The sequence below is a fragment of the Microplitis mediator genome, chromosome 2 (assembly GCF_029852145.1).
Source record: "Microplitis mediator isolate UGA2020A chromosome 2, iyMicMedi2.1, whole genome shotgun sequence".
Lineage (NCBI taxonomy): Eukaryota > Metazoa > Arthropoda > Insecta > Hymenoptera > Braconidae > Microplitis > Microplitis mediator.
Genome location: NC_079970.1, coordinates 22317010 through 22338648, shown reverse-complemented (window position 1 = coordinate 22338648; position 21639 = coordinate 22317010). Strand labels below are relative to the sequence as shown.

General features: G+C 27.5%; 1 protein-coding gene across 1 annotated transcript; it reads right to left on the bottom strand.

The window, feature by feature from the left end:
- Positions 1–10996: 10996 nt before the first annotated feature.
- On the bottom strand, positions 10997–20393 carry LOC130663233 (uncharacterized). The gene is made up of 14 exons (XM_057462354.1): positions 19981–20393; positions 19711–19893; positions 19425–19635; positions 18963–19174; positions 18706–18900; positions 18487–18625; positions 13980–13994; positions 13792–13919; positions 13533–13718; positions 13256–13466; positions 12121–12335; positions 11841–12041; positions 11292–11430; positions 10997–11188 (listed from the first exon to the last, which is right to left on the bottom strand). Exons 1-14 carry the CDS (start codon positions 20053–20055, stop codon positions 11055–11057), a joined length of 2244 nt encoding a protein of 747 aa, XP_057318337.1. The 5' UTR covers positions 20056–20393; the 3' UTR covers positions 10997–11054.
- Positions 20394–21639: the final 1246 nt, after the last annotated feature.

Here is a 21639-nt window from a genome sequence, read left to right as displayed (position 1 = left end):
CGACTTTTTTTTTGACAGGCCTAGATCAATGTGGGGGAACATTGTAGCCAGGTGAATATATGTCCACCCTCTATCATTAATTTACAAAATTATTTGTCTAGTGTCTTCTGACAAAATAACATTTTTTTACCCGTTTATTTATCGGGTAATTTTTATTTTTGAATTATGGAGTAACGTGTTCTTTTTAATTGTTACTTGTTATGAATGTGAATGTAGCTGACAATTGGTAATTTTAAATTTTGTAATAAATTTATAAAATTTAAGAAGAGTAAAAATTAAAAAATGCGTATTTAGACAAATGCAAAATTGCGCGCATTTTTTTACATTTAATTTTAAATAATTTATTTATTTAAAATTTAAAAACTGTCTTATGTCTGCGATATTCTCACTCATTGTTGGTGATTTGGATTTTCGATATTATGTGAAAAATTATTAAACAATTTAGTAGTAATAGTAACAAGCCTGGCTACACATGTGATGTATTATTATGGCTGTCCTGGTGATGGCTCCAGTATTTTTACCCTCGGAGTTAAAACTTTTAAAAGAATGAATTTAAAAAAAAATAAGAAGGAGAGGGAAAAAAGAATGTGCTAAAAAAAACAAGTGTAATAGTTAGTGTAGAGCTTATGTGTGATCTCGGATTTTTTTTTTAAAGAAAAAAAGTGCTAATTTTTTTTTATCCATTTAAAGTATCTTAGATAAATGGAGCACGATATTTAAAATGTCTAAACGCGTTGGATTTAATTTTATAAATTTAATTTGACATTTGACAAGCGATTGTCTGACTATTGTTTTACTTTAGTTCAAACCAATTGTCTTTTAGTCTTAGCATCAATTTATCGTTAACATGACACATATTTATTATTTTTTTTTTTATTGTATTTAGTTTTTCTCTGCAAAGAATGATGACAGTTCATACTTAAAATTATATTTATTTGTACTACTAATTTATAGTTTATTTTGTTGTTACTCCATTTATTGTAATATATACATACATATACATACATATGTAATGAATGAAAATATATACAGAGTATTACAATGTATGATTTTAAAATAAACCAACATTAGCTCACGGTCATACTTAGCTCGAGATCACGACATAAACTAAAATAAATATTTGTCCACTTTTATAAAAAAAAAGTCATGACAACAATTACACTCATTCATATATTTTTTCCCACATTTTTTATTCAACTGAAGTTTAAATTTTGAATTATATTTTTTTAAAATTTATTTTCTATCAAAGGGTGCGACCTCGCGTGATTCATATGAATAATTTTATGTAGACAGATAACTTATGTGATTTATTGTTGTCAGATTCATTATTTATTCAATTAATTATTTTTTAAAATTAATGTAACGGAGTAAGGGATAATTAGCTTCGGAAATATATAGATTTATTTATTGCTGTTGATAGAAAATATTTTTTAAAAATAATATGAGTATTGAATGTTATAATATAAGACAGGACGATTTAAAATAATCAATCATAAGATATTTTAAGGAGTGTGTTGTTTAAAAGGGCGTAATCATCAGTCTGTGACCATGGAAGTATAGTATACATACAAGGTTACGGTTGTTGCGTTTGGTGTTTCCGGTTAATCTTGGGAAAGTTTCACGACACTATTCTCCTAAATTTATATTAACATTAGCTTTATTATACATTTACATATATATGTATATGTGCGTATATATATATATATATATTTAAATGTAGTTTATTAGAAAAAAAAAAATCTATCTAATAAACTTAAATTTCTTAGCGTTGACAATTAATGAAGTTGTTAAACATGCGCGATGTTGAAAGTACATTAACGCGAGATTAATTGATAAAAAGAAATTTAATAAAGCACAACTAATTACCGTGAAAGTTTTTAATAGTTAAAAAATGAGTGAATAATTGGACAGTATCATTAATAATATTTCAAATTTATTTACTACATAGTATGGTGTATATTTATTTTTATCCATGGGTTTTTTAGTACACGGAGAGAAGTTTTTGACAAAATTTACCCTGCAATTTAGAGTAATCCTGGGCCAAAAACAAAACAAATATGGAAAGAATAAAAACTCTTTTTCATTTAAAAGCTACTCAAAATTGGGTTTTTTTATCCGATAATTGAACAGTATCTAGAAGCGGAAGAGTAATTATTTATCGATGCCCAGTTTTACTTACAACTGTCGAGTAAAATTTATTAGATAATTTTTTCCGTGTAGATTTCATATAAATCTATCTGTTGCATTTGTCCTGATGATGGAATTTTGAAAGAATTTCGTTATAGTCGATCACAATTTGTCGAGTAGGTACCAAAAATACCGTTGGTTCAAAAGTTTGTATAGGGTAGAAGTACCATTTGTGGCCACTGCTCCATTTTTGGACATTTAATACTTTATTTTAATTAATGAAACCGTACACGGAGACATTATTCTCGTTCCAAATACTGTCATAGTAATGCCGGACCATGTTGGCTACCTCAGAAAAATTGAAATAAACGCATGTAAAAATTACTATGACCATAGTAAAACTTCCAATGGTTGTATCACGATCTACTGTAACTACTGTGAATTTTACTATGGTCATAGTAATTCTTGCATATGTTTATTTCAATTTCTGTAAGGTGACCAACATAGTCCGGCATCGGTATGACACCAAAAAAATCCGTTAGTGTGTCAAAGTATCTTCGAACACATTTAAAAAATCAATTATGTCATTGTGTGTTTTACAAATTATTTTATTTAAATTTTCAAGTGCACAAAACTGGTCCTAAAGTGACCAGAAACGGTACCTCTACCCTACGCCCACAAAAAAATTGATTTTAAATTTAATTTTACCTTAAAACTTGAAATAAATAATTAATTAGAAGTCTATTTCCATATCGGATGCCGATTGGCCATTTTTAAAAATCAAATATTACATTTCTTATTATATGATTTCTTACTCCATATTCAAACTTTTTACTTCATTTAATATTTCCTTGAAATTGAAGAGCCACAAGAGGACGTCACGTGCGTTTATTTCGCGTAACGGAGGATAACCGCAAGCTCGATCTACTCGAGTTTTTAATGGCAAATCTAAGCGGCAATTTTAATTTTAAAAATAAGAATATGAGTAAGAAAGGATAGTTATTGATTTTATTTTTTTTACCGCATACCTAAAAGACGTTCGTATTTTTTACGGCCTTTTTATTTTTCCTGTCATTTTTCGCAATCATTTTTTTTCTTATGCTCAAATTTATTCAATAACTGAATACTAGCGGAGGTAAAGGTATATTGCCTATGTTTATATATTTATATATACATATATCTATATCTATAATCTATAGGACGTATAGAAAAGAAAGGGCGAGGCGTATATACGTAAATTGTAACGTGAGGGGTGTGTTCATATATGGATTGCATAGAATAGAATCGGATAGAAGGACGCAGGTGGAATGCAACTTTACCAGCGTGGGTCTTACATGCAGGTGTTATTGACCGCGATTGACAATTTCACCTGCATATTAACATTTGGGAAAGTTTATTTTTTTTTTTTTACGCATTTATTCAGTTATTCTATTAACCAACTTATCAATTATTTTATTATTTAATAAATTTTTATAACTTTATGTTCCCTGAAACTATTACTAAAAATATCTTTAAAGCCCAAGTTAAATTTCATTACTTATAACATTTTATTTACTCCGTCCGGTTTGAATTTCTTGTCACAAATTCTTGATACTAAAATAGCTGAGATAAAACAACCTGTTACAAAAATATCTACCACTATAAATAATATATCGCTAAAAAAATGAGTAAAATAAAATAACACACGTGTCTTAGTACATATTTTAAGTGCACACTCGTCTGGAAAAAGTAGAATAGGATTTTTTTTGATACTCATATTGTTATTTTTTTTATTACAGGATATTACGCCATAGATCTTATTTATGTGATTAATTAAAGTTTACTCATATATATTTTTATTAAAAAATTTTTTAAAACCTGTAATTATTTTAATTATTTTCACATGCGTACAAAGAACACGGGTGCAATAAATGGATGGGAAGAATTTGAATTTGAATTTGAATTTAAACAATAACTAATAATAATTTATTATTATTTTTGCTATTGTATATATATATATATATAGAGGATATATAAGTACATAAATTTACTTCGATATCGCTTATCAAGAAACCCTACTTTCTCATATACTAGGCTTTCGTATAATTCGTCTCGAGTTTTGTGAGCAGAGTAAAGTAGGCCTTAGATTAGACATTACGATCAACTTTAAAAGATAGTATGCAGTATGTAGTGTAGTAGTTTAAGCATAATGTAGTTTAATAGTATGTTGGGTTTAGTATATACTTGTATAGTAGACATAGACATAGACATAGTAATAGAGTGAGTTTGAGTTTTATTATAACGGCGGTGTGACACAGAGACAATTCTAGTCCGCGTATGTGTTGAATCGACTCAAATTGGCGCGTGCGTCATTGGTACATTTGTTAAACATGACTAACTGCACTTTCCACTCTTTGCCAGAGATTTTATTATTATTTATATTATAATATTAAGCCGAGAAATTAGAAATTTTCATTTTTTTTTAACTACATCGTTGTCATTTTTTTAAATTTAATCATCCATTTTTCATTCATTTCGGCACAACGTCACGGTTTATTTTACTACATAGGCTATACTTTTTTTTACTTAAATTGTTTATGTTTGAGAGGAGATAAAATTTGAGATAAGAAATTTTTCTAGAAAATAGAAAATGCTGTCACTGTGGGGCTTAAAAGTGGGGGTGATTGAGTCTGAAAGTTTCTGGGTAGGGGGTTGATTCATTCTTCTATATCCGTTCACTTCTCACTAGGTTTCATGCAATCGTACTGTACACATCGTCTGTAATTAAATACAGTAGTTAAAATTTTATAAAATTATTTTTACTATTAAAAATTTTTAAAAAGTAACTGATCAGGTGGTGATTTTTTAAACCGTGAAAGTGATAAGTGAACAGCTCAGGATTTATAAAATTGTGTTAAAATTTATCTAAGCAAAAAATTTGTTACGATTTTTTTTTTAATTACTCATTATGGTTGTCGTCATGTTTTCGGAGTATGACCAACGTGATTTAGGTATATATACATTAGGGTGATCCAGAAAATAACAAATTTTTTTTTTTTTCTTCCAAACAGGTTCAAAAGTTTCATTTAGATAAAAAAAGACGCCTGTGAAAATTAGAGCTCTTAATATTAACATTAAGAGGTTCCTCATCGCACTTTTCTATTCCCCATAAGAATAACATGGGAAAAATTTTTTTTACGTCTTCTGATTTTTATAAGTAGCTAACGATGCGTCATAGGAATAATTGGCAGGCATATTTTTGTAGGGAATTGAATGTTCTACAAAAAAAGATTCTTATCATTTTTTGAGGAATCTATTTGTTCAAAAGTTATTTGAGGTTGAAGTTGAATTAATATTAAATTTTGAGATTTTCTACTTTTCCGGTCAAACTATCAGACTTATTGCAAAATATCATCAGACATTTTTTGTAGACAATTTTATTCTCTAAAAGTTATTTTGAATAAAGTTTTTTCGAATTCCGCATTGTTTTCTAGTTATTTTTATTTTAATGTCAAGCTCTTAAAATCGATCAGAAGACTATTTTTTTATGAGCATGACATTAAAATAAAAATAACTAGAAAACAATGCGGAATTCGAAAAAACTTTATTAGAAATAACTTTTAGGAAATAAAATTGTCTACAAAGAAGGTCTGGTGATATTTTGTAATAAGTCTGATAAATTCGCCGGAAAAGTAGAAAATCTCAAAATTTAAAATGAATTCAACTTCAACCTCAAATAACTTTTGAACAAATAGATTCCTCAAAAAATGATAAGAATCTTTTTTTGTAGAGCATTTAATTCCCTACAAAAATATGCCTGCCAATTATTCCTATGACGCATCGTTAGCTACTTATAAAAATCAGAAGACGTAAAAAAAATTTTTCCCATGTTATTCTTATGGAAAATAGAAAAGTGCGATGAGGAACCTCTTAATGTTAATATTAAGAGCTCTAATTTATACAGGCGTCTTTTTTTATCTAAATGAAACTTTTGAACCTGTTTGGAAGAAAAAAAAAAAATTTTTTTATTTTTTGGATCACCCTAATATACATATATATATAGATTGAATTATTATTTATTTATGTATTTATTTGAATGAATATCAGCTGAACTAAAATTTGTCACATTATCGAATTAAAGTATCACGTGGTGGGTAAAGTGTTAGATTATTAACGCGGTGTAGATAATTTTCTTTTAACAAATTGGTTTAGAAGGTCATTAAGTCTAAGGTCCTCGCTAGGTCATTAGGCTTAACTTTATGAGAGATAGATTACAATCGTGAGCTAATGTCTGTGTTGTTGGTATGTTTGGTCTTTTAATCGTATCGGCACGAGCGCTCGTGTAATGATAATTTATAAGCCCTCAATTATGATATTAATTTATTATCGCGTATAATTGTCATTATTTTTTTTATTTACAAGTAAATTACTATCGTTAATTATCCGAGGATCTTGGACTTTAGAGATTAGAAAGGAGAAAGTTCAAAAAAATTATTAAAAACTATCTTGAGTGATTAAAATTATATGAAATTCTTTATTGATAATTAATACCAGTAATTGGGCCATTGTATATTATTTTAAATTTTAATTTATGGATAAATTAATTACTGGCAATGTCAGATTTAAATATTTAGTTTTTAATTTCCGATTAACATTCATTTCTATCACTAATAATATATTTATTTTTTTTTGTTTTAGGTAAGTGTTTGTCATTTAATCTGGATACTTTTTTATGTTATCAAATATTGATACTTATTCACAAAAGCGCATGCGGGGGATGGGTGAGTCAAATAAAAATTAATTAATTAGAAAAAAAATGAAACCAACATTTATAGAGAAATTTAAATCCACAAATAAATTCGTTAGCGAACCGGTCGCACTGGCGTTGGTTGCGTAGGAAAAAAAATAAAATAAAAAATAATAAATAATATTATAAATTAGTTTACTTACTAGTCCATGGTGGCCACAGATTTTTGAGATTGAAATTCCCTGATATTTCCAGGTATTCCAGTCAAACAATTCAAAAATTCCCTGACTATGTGCAGTAATATTAAATCATTGAAAATATTTATTTATTTTAAAATAAAATGGTATAAGTCAGTTTAATCAATAATTAATCATTGTTAGATGAAACTTTTTTTTATTATTTGTCTTTGTTTTTTTTTTTTGTTTGTATTTATTAAATGAATAATTTTTTATTTGAAATCCATGTTTTTATATAACTTACTCTATAATAAAATATAAATAAATTTTTCATTTTCACTAGAATAAATTTCATAAATAAGAATATTTCATAGAATATTAATGAAGTACGCGAATAATAACTATAGTGAAACTTATTAGTTCATTACTTATGTAAACATTTAATGTTTTTAGTTTTTTAACTTGTCAAGATGGATGTTAATAGCTTGAAAATCCTAGCGATCGGTTTCTAATAAGACTTTTTTTCTAGCAGCCTTGATAATTCAAACTGCTTCATTTTTTCGCTATTGGAATCAATTTCTACTAACTTTTTTTCAAGATGGTTTTACAACCGCATTCGCGCCGCGTCACTTTTTGAACAGTTTTGACAGAAAACTAAATTTGTCGGACTTTTTCAGTCAAAAGAAAGAAAGTGAAGATTTTGTCCAGCTTAGTGACAAAATTCCCTGACATTTCCAGTATATTTATAATTCCCTGACATTTCCTGGTTTTCCAAGTTTTCTAGAAATGTGGCCACCATGTAGTCGTTTTTCTGGCAAAGAATGTACATTAATAGCAGTAATAATACAGTCGCGTTTGTTAGACCAAGATGATCTACAGAGCGTCTCTGAGCTCCGTTAAATAAACGTAATCTCATGCCGATGATTCTTCACGTAAGATGCGTCGTCATCGATCTGATGTTCGATAAAAAAATTAATAAAATAGAAATATACCCACGGTATCAGTTACGAGCTCAGCGAGTGTATATATATCTATATAAGTATATTGGAAGTCAAATAGATTCGAGTAGGTGGAACGTATTATATCGTAAGAAAGATATAACTGTAATGTAATCCTACAGCATGAATATACCGGCTATACTTACAACATTTTTTTTCGTGCTAAAATTCACAGCGGATCCTCGGATCACATCCGATGATAATTTACTCAATTACTTACCTCAAACTTCTTCTTTTTCTTATTATCAATTATAATAATTAACGGTTTAGCTTATTCAATTAATGAATAATTAACGTTGACCACTCGCAGTCAGTGCATATCGTTTATGTGTTAATTTATTTTTTATTTCCTATTCCAACAACGAGAATCCTCAGTTTCTTGTTGCCTTGTTAATACCAGATAATTAAATTTTCTTAATAAATTGTTTAGTCTGTCTTCTTCATTATATGATATTTTTAATTCTGATAAATTGAATTTCTTCATAAGATTTACACGTTAATTTTATACTCTTCTTATTATTCTCTCTCACGATAGTAATAAGTTGGTCAACGTAATGGACTACCGCGCCTACATTCTATTATCTTATGTTATATAATCTTATAACATAATTTAATACACAAGACAGACGTTCATATTATTAATACACATACAGATATATAAACTGTGAAGTAAATATCAGATGCGGGAAGATCTTACGAATGATACAAGTTCGCTGTACTCGGTGTACAAATCTATTTTCTTCTCCATTTCATTATAAATTTTTTTTTATTTTCCATCAAGGAGTGTCACAATTTTATTCAAATCAAATAATTAACTGTAATTTCAATAAAATCACTAAATATTTTAATGTTTCAGTATAAATAATTTTTATTCTATTCATATTCAATCAGATTTCTTTTACTGACAAATTTCGGTTGTAAAGAAATAAAAATTCCGGCTTAACTTACACAGATATGGAAAAAATGTATAGAGATAATTTTGTAGCCAATTAAATTCTCTACAAAAAAGGTCTCATTGAATTTTAACGTACGTCTAATTATTTTGACGTAATCACAATTGGAGTAAGAAAATAAATGTCAATTTATTCTTCGCTGACTTGACTCCTGATTTATTTTCTCTATAACTTTAAAACTATCTGAGGTACGTGAAAAAACTCATCAGACCTTTTTTGTAGCGAATTAAATTTCCTACAACTTTTATTTGAAACATTTTTCTAGAAAATTTATAGTTTCCTTTTAAATTCCATTTGAAAATTAATTCACTTTTTTTTATTTCATTTTTTTCGTGAGCTGATTAAATATTTTAGTTGAACAAAAATAAATAAATGAACTATGCAATTACTTTTGCATCATATATATTATTTTTATATAAATGTAGTTTTAACTTTTGAGTCAAAGGAACTTTTTTTTTTATTTAATTTTCTTACGGTATAAAAACAAACAAAATTATTTTTGATGTCATAAAATTTAAAAAATTTATTTTCTTGTAATTTTTCTCGTCACTTATTTATTGATGATGTTGACTGACTTACTGATATTTATATATAATAAATTCGTTAAAAAAACGTGTTATTCAAATCCGTCGATACTCATGTGTTAAGATAATAAAAATTGTTTTTATAAATTTTTTTTTTAAATTAAGTTTTCCACCGTAAACTTTTAAATAAAACATATATATATATTTATAAATACGTAATGAGTTAGTTCTAAATAATTATTTCTATGAGGTCAATTGTCATTTTTTTCTATTGTGTGATATAATGACACTAATAATAAAAATGAATTAAAATAATAATGTTTTGCTGAAGCAATGAGTTACGCAAGTAGGGAAATGACGCATTATATGTCGACCACATAATCTCTCTTTTCTCTGGTTCACCTTTGCTAGGACGGTCGATGATCTTCAAGGTCAAGGTGAAGGTTTCTCGACCGCGACGTATGGTGTCTTGTTTTTACTTCATTTTTTTTTATATACTTCATACTTCGTTTTCCATTTAATTTTTTTTTATGTAAAAACTTGAAATTTTTTATTTAAATTTAAATAAACTTGTCTTCAGTTTATTTCACATATCGCTTAGTAAATGTAAATAATGAATATTATGCAAATTTAGTTATTTAAATTTCAAGTTTTAAATAAAAAAAAATCGATGGGAATTTTGTTTATTATTATTTTTAAAGAGAAAGAGAGAGGGTGGTGAATTTTAATAGCGGACTAAGTGTGTGCGATGTATGTGCGTGTTTGACTCACTGACTGCATTGCTAACCGGCTATTTTGGCGCCCAGTTTTCAGAGCACCGGCAGCATTCCATCGACTAAACGCCAAGTAAAAATTGCCCCAAGCTGTTTAGTTACTTTGGAATTGTGATTCTCATTCTTGGATTATACTACTTTATATTTCAACGTATAATCATTTATAGATTCACTAAATATATGTATACATTTCCAATATGTATTGCAAACAAGTCTTTGAAATTTTTAAAAGCAATATTTGCTTAAGTAGCGAGTCGCTAAAAACTATTGCGTTTTTAATTTCATATCTTACTCGAAAAATAATTTTCTTGACAGAAGAAAATAAAAATTAATTTTTTGAACTAAAGTTTGATTTCTTCGATTAAGAAAATTACTTTGAGTGAAATCTTCAAATTTTTCCGCTAAAAATTTAATAGATTAAAAATTTTCAATGGCATAATTTCTTATAGGAAGAGAATACAAAGTTCCTGTACAGAGAAAATAATTTCTTGAGGTAAAAATCTTTTACTCGCTCCTAGAAAATTTTTATTTGTCCCAACAAATTTTTTGCATTATGAATTAAAATAAAAAATTTTCGTGGGATGAGAAAAAATTCTCTTTGGGTGAGAAAAAATTTCTTGTCCCAAAAAATTGTTTTTTAGTGTAAAGGTTTTTTTTTCTCTGTGTATTTTTTAAAATAATAACTAAAATTTTTTATTAAAAAACGAGTAATTGCTCTAATTTAATTTATTTTGATTAAATTTACAGTACGTATTTAAATTATAATAAAAATGGTAATTACAAAGATGGGTCGGCAATACGGGCACTGAAGAGTATATTTCTCGGCGTAGAAATAAGCATAATAAATGGTCTATTTACATTGAAAGATTTAACATTCGAATCGTCTAACATTCTACTTTCTACACGGAATGCTAAAAAAAAGTTTATTAAATATGGTATCAATTATATTTATTATTTATGAAGGTTTTCTTTTTTTTTTAAAAAGTAACTTTAATTAATTGAATAAATATTTACCAGTAACAGCACCGGCTTCACTTCCATTTTCATTAACGTCAATAAAAGCTTTTTGTATAACGTTAGTTATTTTTAATGGACGTGAATCAGAAATGTCATAAAAATTATCTGTGGCTTTGAAAATTTCATTAACACCCATCTGTAAAAAATAATTTATTTTTAAAATTATAATTGAATCTTATTACAAGAAATTTTAAAAAATTAATTTAAATCTTAGTAATTTTTCTACAGTATCGTCTAGAAATTGTTACAATAAGCAAAATTAATATAAACAAGTAGCGCCTCCGTTTCATTGTTCGTCGATTTCTTTTTTGAAAAATATATTTTTCTTTTCATTCTTAAAATATTGATTTTGAAAATTTATCATAAAATAAGCGGGTAGTCAATAGTTTGCGTAAACTGCCCACATTTAAGACTACACTTTACTGCGGTACGAATAAGGGTCCATTGAATTTTTTTCATGAATTTTTTATCCTGTCCCCTAAAGGTTTATAAATAGAAGGGGACCCAAGTGAGTTCACTTAAAAAATAAATAAATAAAGTACTTACTTTTATTAGATGAGACTTTAAATCAATAGTACTGTCTAGTTTAAATCGTGGCAATTGCAATTTAACTGTAAGCCTGTTATAGTTATGATGAAAATCAGTGGCATGAAGTTTATGTAAATTTTCTTCTATGGTTTTTAAACTAATGCCTTCGTAGGGAAGAAAAATGTACATGCTCACTGTTGATCCCATGTGAGATACTCCCTAAGATGACTCAAATTATTATTATTATTATTGTTTTCTTGATTACTAATTAAAAGTATGAATTAAATTTTTTTGTTACCCTATATGGGAGTTCAATATATTCTGCTTTAAGATCTTCAATATGGCCGCATTTAAATTCGTTTTGTTGGTACATCATAGGGACATTTTTGTACTCTTCTGAATTTATATAAAATGGCAATAATTTTGTGTTATCAGCATAAAAAGCATTCAACCATTTCGCTTTTAAGTAAATAGCGTTTACCAAAACGAGAGATGTATCGACATCGAAGTTATCTACAGGAAAATTTTTTAAATTAATGTTGTAGGCTTTCTCCATAAATAAATATAAAAACCGGGCACAGAGGGATACTTAAAAATTAATCCTTTTTTTCTGCAAAATTTGAATAAAATAATTATTTTTCCGCGACAAGAAATTTTTTAGACGCCTGAATACTTTGTGTGCTCAAAAATTTATAATAATCACCAACTTAACAATCAATTTTTTATAAAAACCAATTTTTTTTTTTTTTTAGTGTTTCAAATACTTCATATTGTTCTGAAGTTTGTTTACGTAAGTTTTATAAAAATGACGACAAAAAATTTTTTTGTATACAAAAGTTTTAAGGAAATCTATCGTGTGCAGTTTTCCTTAAAGATAATAATTCAAATAAATTTTTACAATAATTTAAAATAAATTTAAAATGAACGTTTCCACACTTCCGCGATCGAATCATCTTGTGTCTTGTACAGTACACAGAAAAACTGATTTCTTGGCGCGAAAAAGTTTTACTTGCCCTAAGAAAGTTTTTACCTGACCCAAGAAATTTTTGCATTATGAATTAAAAACAAAAATTTTTAAGGGCAATAATAAATTTTTGTTCAAAAAAAGTTTTTCTCTCCCTTCAAAAAATTTTTGTATCAAAAAATTCTTTTTCTATGTAAAAGTAGACGTGACATTTATAATCACCTATTTAACTTAATAATTGTGTCATAATTAATTAATCAAAATGCGTCTGATTATAAAAGTATATACATTTGATATCAATGTCTCAATTAAAATTCTTAGACAATTGAATTATTAAAACAAGTTGCTGATGAAGTCGCAATCAAGCAACAGAACAATTAATTAAATATTAATTCTTGTTAAATTATTTCCTAATTCCCTAGAGTCCTCATCTGGGTCGAAAATTATATTAAATAATTAAATAAATTACCTGCTTCAACAAGTTCTTTAATACGATTATTAGTATTACGAGCACTCCAATTATTTATTAAATCAGCAGCTTCTTGTGGTTTTGTAAAATCAACATTTTCTGATTCTGATTGATAATATATTCGTGTTAATTCTTTAAATTGTGGCTTTACTAAAAATTTTTTGGCAATAAATAATTTATTTGCGATATGTAAATCAAGATCTTTAAAGCTCTGTCAACAAAAATTAATAATCATATCATTTTTGTACACAAATGATGATTTAAAAATCATACTTACATTCAAATTATCCAAAAATGTTTTCATTTTATAAATAGCATTATATTTATTATATTTAGGATAATATAAAGCTGACACTAATTCCTCTTCACTTTTATTACGTACTCCATATGTGATCATTGACAATGCGATTGCAGCACTCAGTGGTGAACAAATTAAATTATTATTATGACTTTCCAGTGCCACCTTAATTAATAATTTCAAAAATCATAATAAATTAATGCAAAATAAATTACTTTAATAATTAATCGAATTTTACCTCAGTAAATTTTGTTGAAAATTTATAAAATGTCGGTTCGGATTTTATTGCACTCAGTACTGAATACGCATCAATAAACGTTAGTAAAATCACATATATAATAATTAAACTACTGTATATATTTATTGCTAAAACAAAATGAAAAAATTTTAATTATTTAATTAAAGTAATTAAATATTTGAACTTACATCGAGTCATTTTTATTTATTTATTTATTTATTCAAGATGCAAAGCGACTAAAAAAAAATTTTATTAAAAAACTACACAGAAAACAAAAGTTTACACTACGAAGTTGTTCGCTTGGCGGCTCCTGGTGTTCGAATACAAAAAACTAAACCTCAAAGTTTTCTCAAAGTCGTATAGTGGCGTCGTAAGAATTTAAGATTAAGAATTCTTTTCAACAACTGACGTTGTTATGAGAATTAAAATATCCTTGATTCTAATAATAAATATCGGTATTCATTCAAAAAAATTTTAATCACTGCTCAAAAATTATTAATCATATACTTTAATTGTTTTTACTTTTTAAGAATTCAAATTAATAATTAAAAAAACTATTTAATCTCATTAAAAAAAAAGTACATGAGTTTACACTGTAGTTTTATTGAAACTTTTTTTTTCACATAGTTTGTGTTAAATGTTTTTATTTACTTCAATGTATTAAATTAAAAAAAAAAAATTATGATGATTTCAATTGTAAAATTGATCAAGACAAAATATTAGTGATTATCCCGTTGATACTAAAAATTTTTTATGGAGTAACAAACAATTTCTTCTAAATAAACAAAACAATTTTTTTAGCTTTATTTATATTTTCCAAATTAAAAAGCCGGTAGCACAATTTTTTATTTTAGTCGTGACCGATCGGATTGACAGTCAAAAACCGACTGAATTTATGATAAAAAAACGGACTATTTAAAATATAAAGAGATCACATAGAATTATGCATTGACTTAAAAACCAAAAAAATAAATACTGATAAAGAGGAGGAAGGGGGGATACTCTATTTGTCTATGGTATTATATTTTATTCGATAAAGATTAAAATATGTAATGGATTCGTCAAGTATATTTGACTTTATCAAACATTGAGTAATTACATGTATTGAGTAATTGTATCGTTTCTATATACATGATAACAGATTATCAAGAGGTGTGTTCTCTTATTATTTAAAAATATAAAACTTCAATTATATTGAACTAAATAAAACGTAAATTAGGTTTATATGTGTGATTCGAAGTGACCTCAAGTGTTGCATGTTTACAGTGTCAATTAACATTGAGGCATTTTAAAAAAAAGATTCATCAATCATCATTTTTTATGCAATATTTTTTTAAATATAAATTTTTAGGAATTTGTAACCAATAAAAATATTTTTACTTCTTTTATTTATCGAATAATTGGGTCATGATCGAAATATATCAATAGAAGTAATGAAAAACACACGATCTACAATAAAAAAAATTTTCAAAGTACTTAGTAAGTGATAATGTTACAAGGTTGGGGTTTTTTTTATTATAAACAACCTGCGAAGACAATAAACACCGCATTTGTCATTTCTATCATAAATAGTCAGTTTTCATTGAAATTATTACCTAAGTATCTTTGGCTACTTATTTATAAATTTTTTTATCAGCTGCAATTAAATTATATACTTTTGCACGACTCTTAATGCGAAGCATTACCCCCATAAAAAAAATTTATAAAAAAAATATATTTTTCATAAAAAAAAAATACATAAAAAATATATAAAATATGTATAAAAAATATATTTTAAATAGCTAACTTTTGGCCGATTTTCGTATATATTTTATTTATTTTAATTATATTAAAAATATATCTTAGAATGTATAAAAAATAGATGTATAAAAATATACAAAAAATACATTTTTTATATTTCATTTTCTATGTTGGTGATTAACTTAAAAGTATATTACTTATATATTTTTTTTATATTACCATACCTATATTTCTTTTATATTTTAAATATAAAAAAAATACATTTTTTGTATATTTTTACACACGTATTTTTTATATATTCTAAGATATATTTTTAATATGTTTAAAATATATAAAATATATACGAAAATCGGCCAAAAGTTAGCTATTTAAAATATATTTTTTTTATAAATTTTTTTCATGCGGGTAGAGTGTGCTTCACGATCGGAAAATTCAGTTTGCCTCTTTTTCCCTACTGTTTTTACTGTTTTACTCTTGTTAGCCCACGGAGCTTAACCAAGTTACACATCATCGGATAGAGAATTTAATAAGGATTAATTTTATTGCTTTTAAAGACTAATTTGATGTATTAAATAACTAAAAAGCATCAAAATGTAAAAGAAAATTTTCCCGTCGAGCAGTAGAAAAAGTGTCCGTAACCTGCAAACACAAAAACTCGAGAAAAAAGCCATTATTTGGATCACTTTTTTTTTTAAAAGATTATTTTAAGGGCCGAAAAAAAAGTGCGTTATAAATGGCCATCAAATTCGACCCCATTTAGTTATAATTACTAAGAAGAACTTAACTAATTTTGTATATCTATACATGTTTTTTACATATACTTTCGTCACACCAGTCGCGCCTGCGCGAGAAAATACATCTGACTATTTTTCGGAGCGAAATTTAAATTTCTAGTGTAATAGAAAGGAAAAAAAAATGTCCTTGAAACTTTTAATGTACATTTTTCTTTTTCTTTTTTTTTTGCAAATGACCATTAAGAGTCGTGCACTTTTGGATTTACCAAACTTTTTTCTTTTCGATACATTTGCAGTTCTAGATAATTACTACACAAGTATTTGTTCTGATAAAGTCTTATTGAATTATAATATTTTGATTTTATTATTAAATAATTAGATGCTATTGGAGTAAATTAGAAAATAATTTTTTTTCCTGTTGATTAATAATAACTGAATATTTAAAAATTAACTTTACGGTATGCCGGCTGTTTCTCTGCCTTCATTTACTTTTTCAATAATTGCTGGGAGGAAGGGGAAAGAAACGTTATTTTATTATTGATTTAATAATTCATCAGGACATGCACATTTGTATTTATTTATTACGAGTATGCAATTTGTAAGGTTTTTTAAAGCAAATTCTGCTTATAAATAAATACAAGAAACAATTAGGGAATTGAATTAGAATTTAATTTTAAATTTAAAGTAATACTACGGATACAAATTGAAAGATTTATTTCTTAAATTTCCGATTAACATTTATTTCAATTACTAATAATATATTTATTTTTTTTGTTTTAGGTAAGTGTTTGTCATTTAATCTGGATACTCTTTTATTTTATCAAATACTGATACTAATTTACAAAAGCGCATGCGGGGGATGGGTAAGTCAAAAAAAAATTAATTAATTAGAAAAAAAATGAAACCAACATTTATGGAGAAATTTAAATCCATAAATAAATTCGTTAGCGAACCGGTCGCACTGGCGGTTGCGTAGGTAAAAAAAAAAAATAAAAAATAATATTATAAATTAGTTTAATTACTAGTCGTTTTTCTGGCAAAGAATGTACATTATAGCAGTAATAATACAGTCGCGTTTGTTAGACCAAGATGATCTACAGAGCGTCTCTGAGCTCCGTTAAATAAACGTAATCTCATGCCGATGATTCTTCGCGTAAGATGCGTCGTCATTGATCTGATGTTGTTCGATAAAAAAATTAATAAAATAGTAATATACCCACGGTATCAGTTACGAGCTCAGCGAGTGTATATATATATCTATATAAGTATATTGGAAGTCAAATAGATTCGAGTAGGTGGAACGTATTATATCGTAAGAAAGATATAACTGTAATATAATCTAACGTGCATACACTGTATTTATTACATATTTTATTTAGTTTTTTTTTTATATATATTTTCATATGAGCTCGCTGTTATTAGTTTTAATTATAACGTAGCAGAATAAAATTTAAATTAAAGCTAGATCATTAATGCGTGTATTAAATAGTTGCGTTCCTATATCAGTTGCCACTATTGCACATAAAAAAGGTCTGCTCGCTATAATTGATGGTGTCGATACCAAACAGTAGGCTACTGCTATCTTAGCTGTAACAGACATCGGAAAAATGTTTATTTTCAATTCATTAATAATTTAATTAACTCGCATAGCAAATATTATGAGTTATTATTCACAACCTGATTCTTAGTCTATAATTTATCGTGTTATCTGAGTTAATAATTTTAATAACTAACCAGGAGTCTATTTTATTATCATTTTATTTAGTAATTACTTCTTACAAATTAACGATCAAATTATACAAAAATTTATTTACTCTTAATTATTTATATTTTTTTTTATTGTATCTTAATTATAAGTAGTTCATGAATAGTTATTTGCTTAACATCTATAGTCGATTTTTGTTTAAAATAAATGAAAGAGTATATAAATATAGAAAAGCTAAGATGAGAAATGAATTAAGCTTGAGTAGGATCGACGACACGGGCGTTGAATAGTTGCGTTCCAGTTTCAGTTGCCACAATAGCACAAATAAATGGTTTATCCACAACGAATTTCGTTGGAAAACGGCAGCTCAGGAATCTCATTGCTTTAAAAAAAAAATCATAATTTACAATTACTTAAATGTAAAAAGTTATTGACGATTTTTAATAACAAAATTATAACATTAATTTCGATTACGTAATGAATACGAAAAAAAAGAATCGTTGAAGTGAAACTTACTGGTTACGGCTGCGGCTTCACTTCCGTCTTCGTTTACTTCGATGAAAGCTTTTTGAAATACTTTACTAACTTTTAGTTGTGCAGGTTCGGCAATACCTCGGAGATCGGCAGAATCTTCAAAAATTTCTTTTACTCCCATCTGAATAATTAACAAAATAATTATTAGAAAATTTTAGCAATAGTAAAAAAAATTATAATAATGATTCTAGTGAAACTCACTTTAGAAAGAGTATTTTGAAGCTCAAATCTACTTTCAACTTTAAATTTTGGAAGCAGTAAGGTAATTTCCATAGATCTGCGGTTGTGAAGATCTTTGAAATTGATTTCATGTAAATTGCTTTCAATTTTCTTCAAACCTTTTATTTGATTCGGTAAAATGATGAACATACTGATAGAATCACTCGAATTGTTACTCTGAAAAATGCATTTGATTAATTAGTTAACAGATAATTGTTAAAATTTGAAAAAAAGTATACTTTGTAAGGAAGCTCAATACAAGTGGCCTCAAGCGCTGGAAGTTCATTGAACTTATAATAAGCGTTTTGGTACATCATTGGTACATCTTTCGTAGTATTTTCGTCAATATGGAATGGTTTAGGTGAAGTTGATGTAGGATCAAATTTTTTTTTCCAGTGTCCTTTGAAATAAACAGCATTGACCAAAACCATCTCCGCGCCTGTCAAATCATCTGTAATATTTTTTCGTTACGTTATTCATAACTTATTGTGGTTCTTTTGTTTAACTGAAATAGTTACATCTTTAAGACCATTGGTAGCGTATGTCATTATTAGAAAAATACAATGTCTAGGACGAAATTACCTGAACATCTACATCGTTTTATCTATCGAATATTTGGGTTTTGATCGTCGTCACGCAACCAATCTATGCATTGAAGGTTTAATTATAACTATTGAGACAAATCAATAAAAATAGCTTACTCGGTTGTATGACATCTTTTATACGATTGTTAGTTTTTTCTTCGCACCAACTATTGATGGTCTTGCTGGCCTCTTCAGTTTTTCCAAAATCAATTATCTCTGATACAGATCGAAATGTAGTTTCCGTTAAGACTTTGAATTCAGATTTAACGTCGAACCCTGTGTTGAAGTAAATCTTATTGGCTAAACGAAGCTCAACTTTTTTAACAGCCTACAAAATAATTAGAAAATAATTGTAATAATGAAGTACTTGAAAAATCTAAATTAATATTTTTTATAAACTTACATTCAAAGTATCAATAAGTGATTGGAACCCATTTTTATTGATTTGATCATCTTTAGACAATCTCAATGCACTACGCAGTTCTTTTTCAGTCTGTCCGCGTGCCCCATAAGTAACCATAGATAATACCATTGAGACACTGAGTGGCGAACAGATAAAATTTGATGTTTCATCTTCCGCCAAAGACTAAATTAAATATTCAACACAAAAAAAAATATTTATTATTACCGCTTATTTTTTTTTTTATAAAAATCGTGAATCTGTGTACAGTACCTTGTAAAATTCAGTCGAAAATTTACTGATACCTGTAGCTACGGTATCTAAAGCTTGATTATCAAGTGTAGACATCGTGCAAAGGATGTGCGTCGTGAATGTGCTCTGAACGTGAACTATATACTCGAATCGCGATTGAATGAAGGTCTCTCTCTGAATATATGCGTCAAACTGGCGTCTTTTTGTAGTATAGCGCCGACAACGCTAGCTACGAAACTATTGCTGCGATGACGCAAAATCACGTGGGTTATTTGCCGATTATTATTATCTTTATCGTTTACTACTGATTCTACTCAAGTTGCTGGACTTGTTACTATAATTTATTTCCCAATATCGCGCTTAACTTAAAAAAACTAATTTTTTTCAAAATTATATTTTTCAACTCTCGATATTTGTTTCTCAAAATCCTTGAATAGAGGAATTCCACTGTTCATCGTACTGTGGCTCTATTCGTTTATGTATTTATTTTGTTTGTTTTTAACTCAACTCGAATCCATGTTTCGCGCGCAAGTGCGCGTGCGTCACTTTTTATATCTTAATTTGAACGCATATTATTCTGTTAATTTTTTATGCTGTCTCTAGCCGATCAGGTATTCGGAAAAATAGCGCCCTTTTTTCATGAATATTTTGTGTGTGCAATTAACAGAATATACCCACACGTAAAAAAATGTCAAAAATTGCACTAGGTCCCTGAACCCTACCGGGGCTTCGCCCCTGGACCCCCTTATTGAGATACTCTTTTTTCACGGAAAAAAAACAGAGATTTTTTTCTCCTTTCTTTTTTTTTTTCTTTAATTGATTTTCGAGATGAATTGTCGGGAATGAATTGTCTTGGTCCCAAAAAGCATCACACCGTGTGGCGGATGTTTTAGATTGCGGGTGTTTTGGTTTGCGGGTATTTTGGCAGCGGGTATTTTGTCGTGGGTCAATTGTCGTGTTACCTAAATACTCTATATTTCAAACCTATGAACGTATGGTTTTAATACAGTAAATTATTTCATAGGCTTGTTATTTTTTGAGTTGATTGATAAACAAGTTTTTTTCCCGTTTCGAATGTTATCCATTATACTAAAGGTCATTGATTTGTTAACTGAATCGTGTTTTTTATTATTTTTAATTAAATGCGCCTGTTTTGAAGAAATTTGAAAAACGGAGAAGCCTGTAGGCCGACCCAATAACTTTTCGCTGTGTTCGAGCTCACGGAGCTCAAAAGCATTATTTTTTATATGTTTTTGAGCTCTTCGCACACTAAGAACTGTTATTTTATGCAGATACCCAGATACACACAAAAACACACATACACACACAAACGATAAGGAAACAGTATTTTGTTATTGATTTAAGATTTTATCAGGACATGCAAATTTGTATTTTTTATATAGGGGAGAGTGGGGCAAAATGGGCCCCTTAAGAAATGAGGGCTTATATGTAATATAAATGTCAGCCCATTTTGCCCCCAGAGGCCCACTTTGCCCCACTCTCCTCTGAATAATTATTTAATAATATTTTTAAAGGAAATTTTTATTGACAAATAAACAGATAAAACAATTAGGGCAATGTTTTGATTTAAAATCTAAAGTAACATCAATGTTATAGATTAAACTATTTATTTTTAACATGGATATTCAAGTTTTGTTTGAAACAATGAAAAAACATATA

Coding starts and splice junctions, on each gene's coding strand:
- LOC130663233 (XM_057462354.1), bottom strand. CDS start 20,055: ATGTCTACACTTGATAATCAAGCTTTAGATACCGTAGCTACAGGTATC. Junction 19,636..19,710: donor CACTTATTGATACTTTGAAT/GTAAGTTTATAA, acceptor ATTATTTTGTAG/GCTGTTAAAAAAGTTGAGCT. Junction 18,626..18,705: donor TTCAAAATACTCTTTCTAAA/GTGAGTTTCACT, acceptor TTAATTATTCAG/ATGGGAGTAAAAGAAATTTT.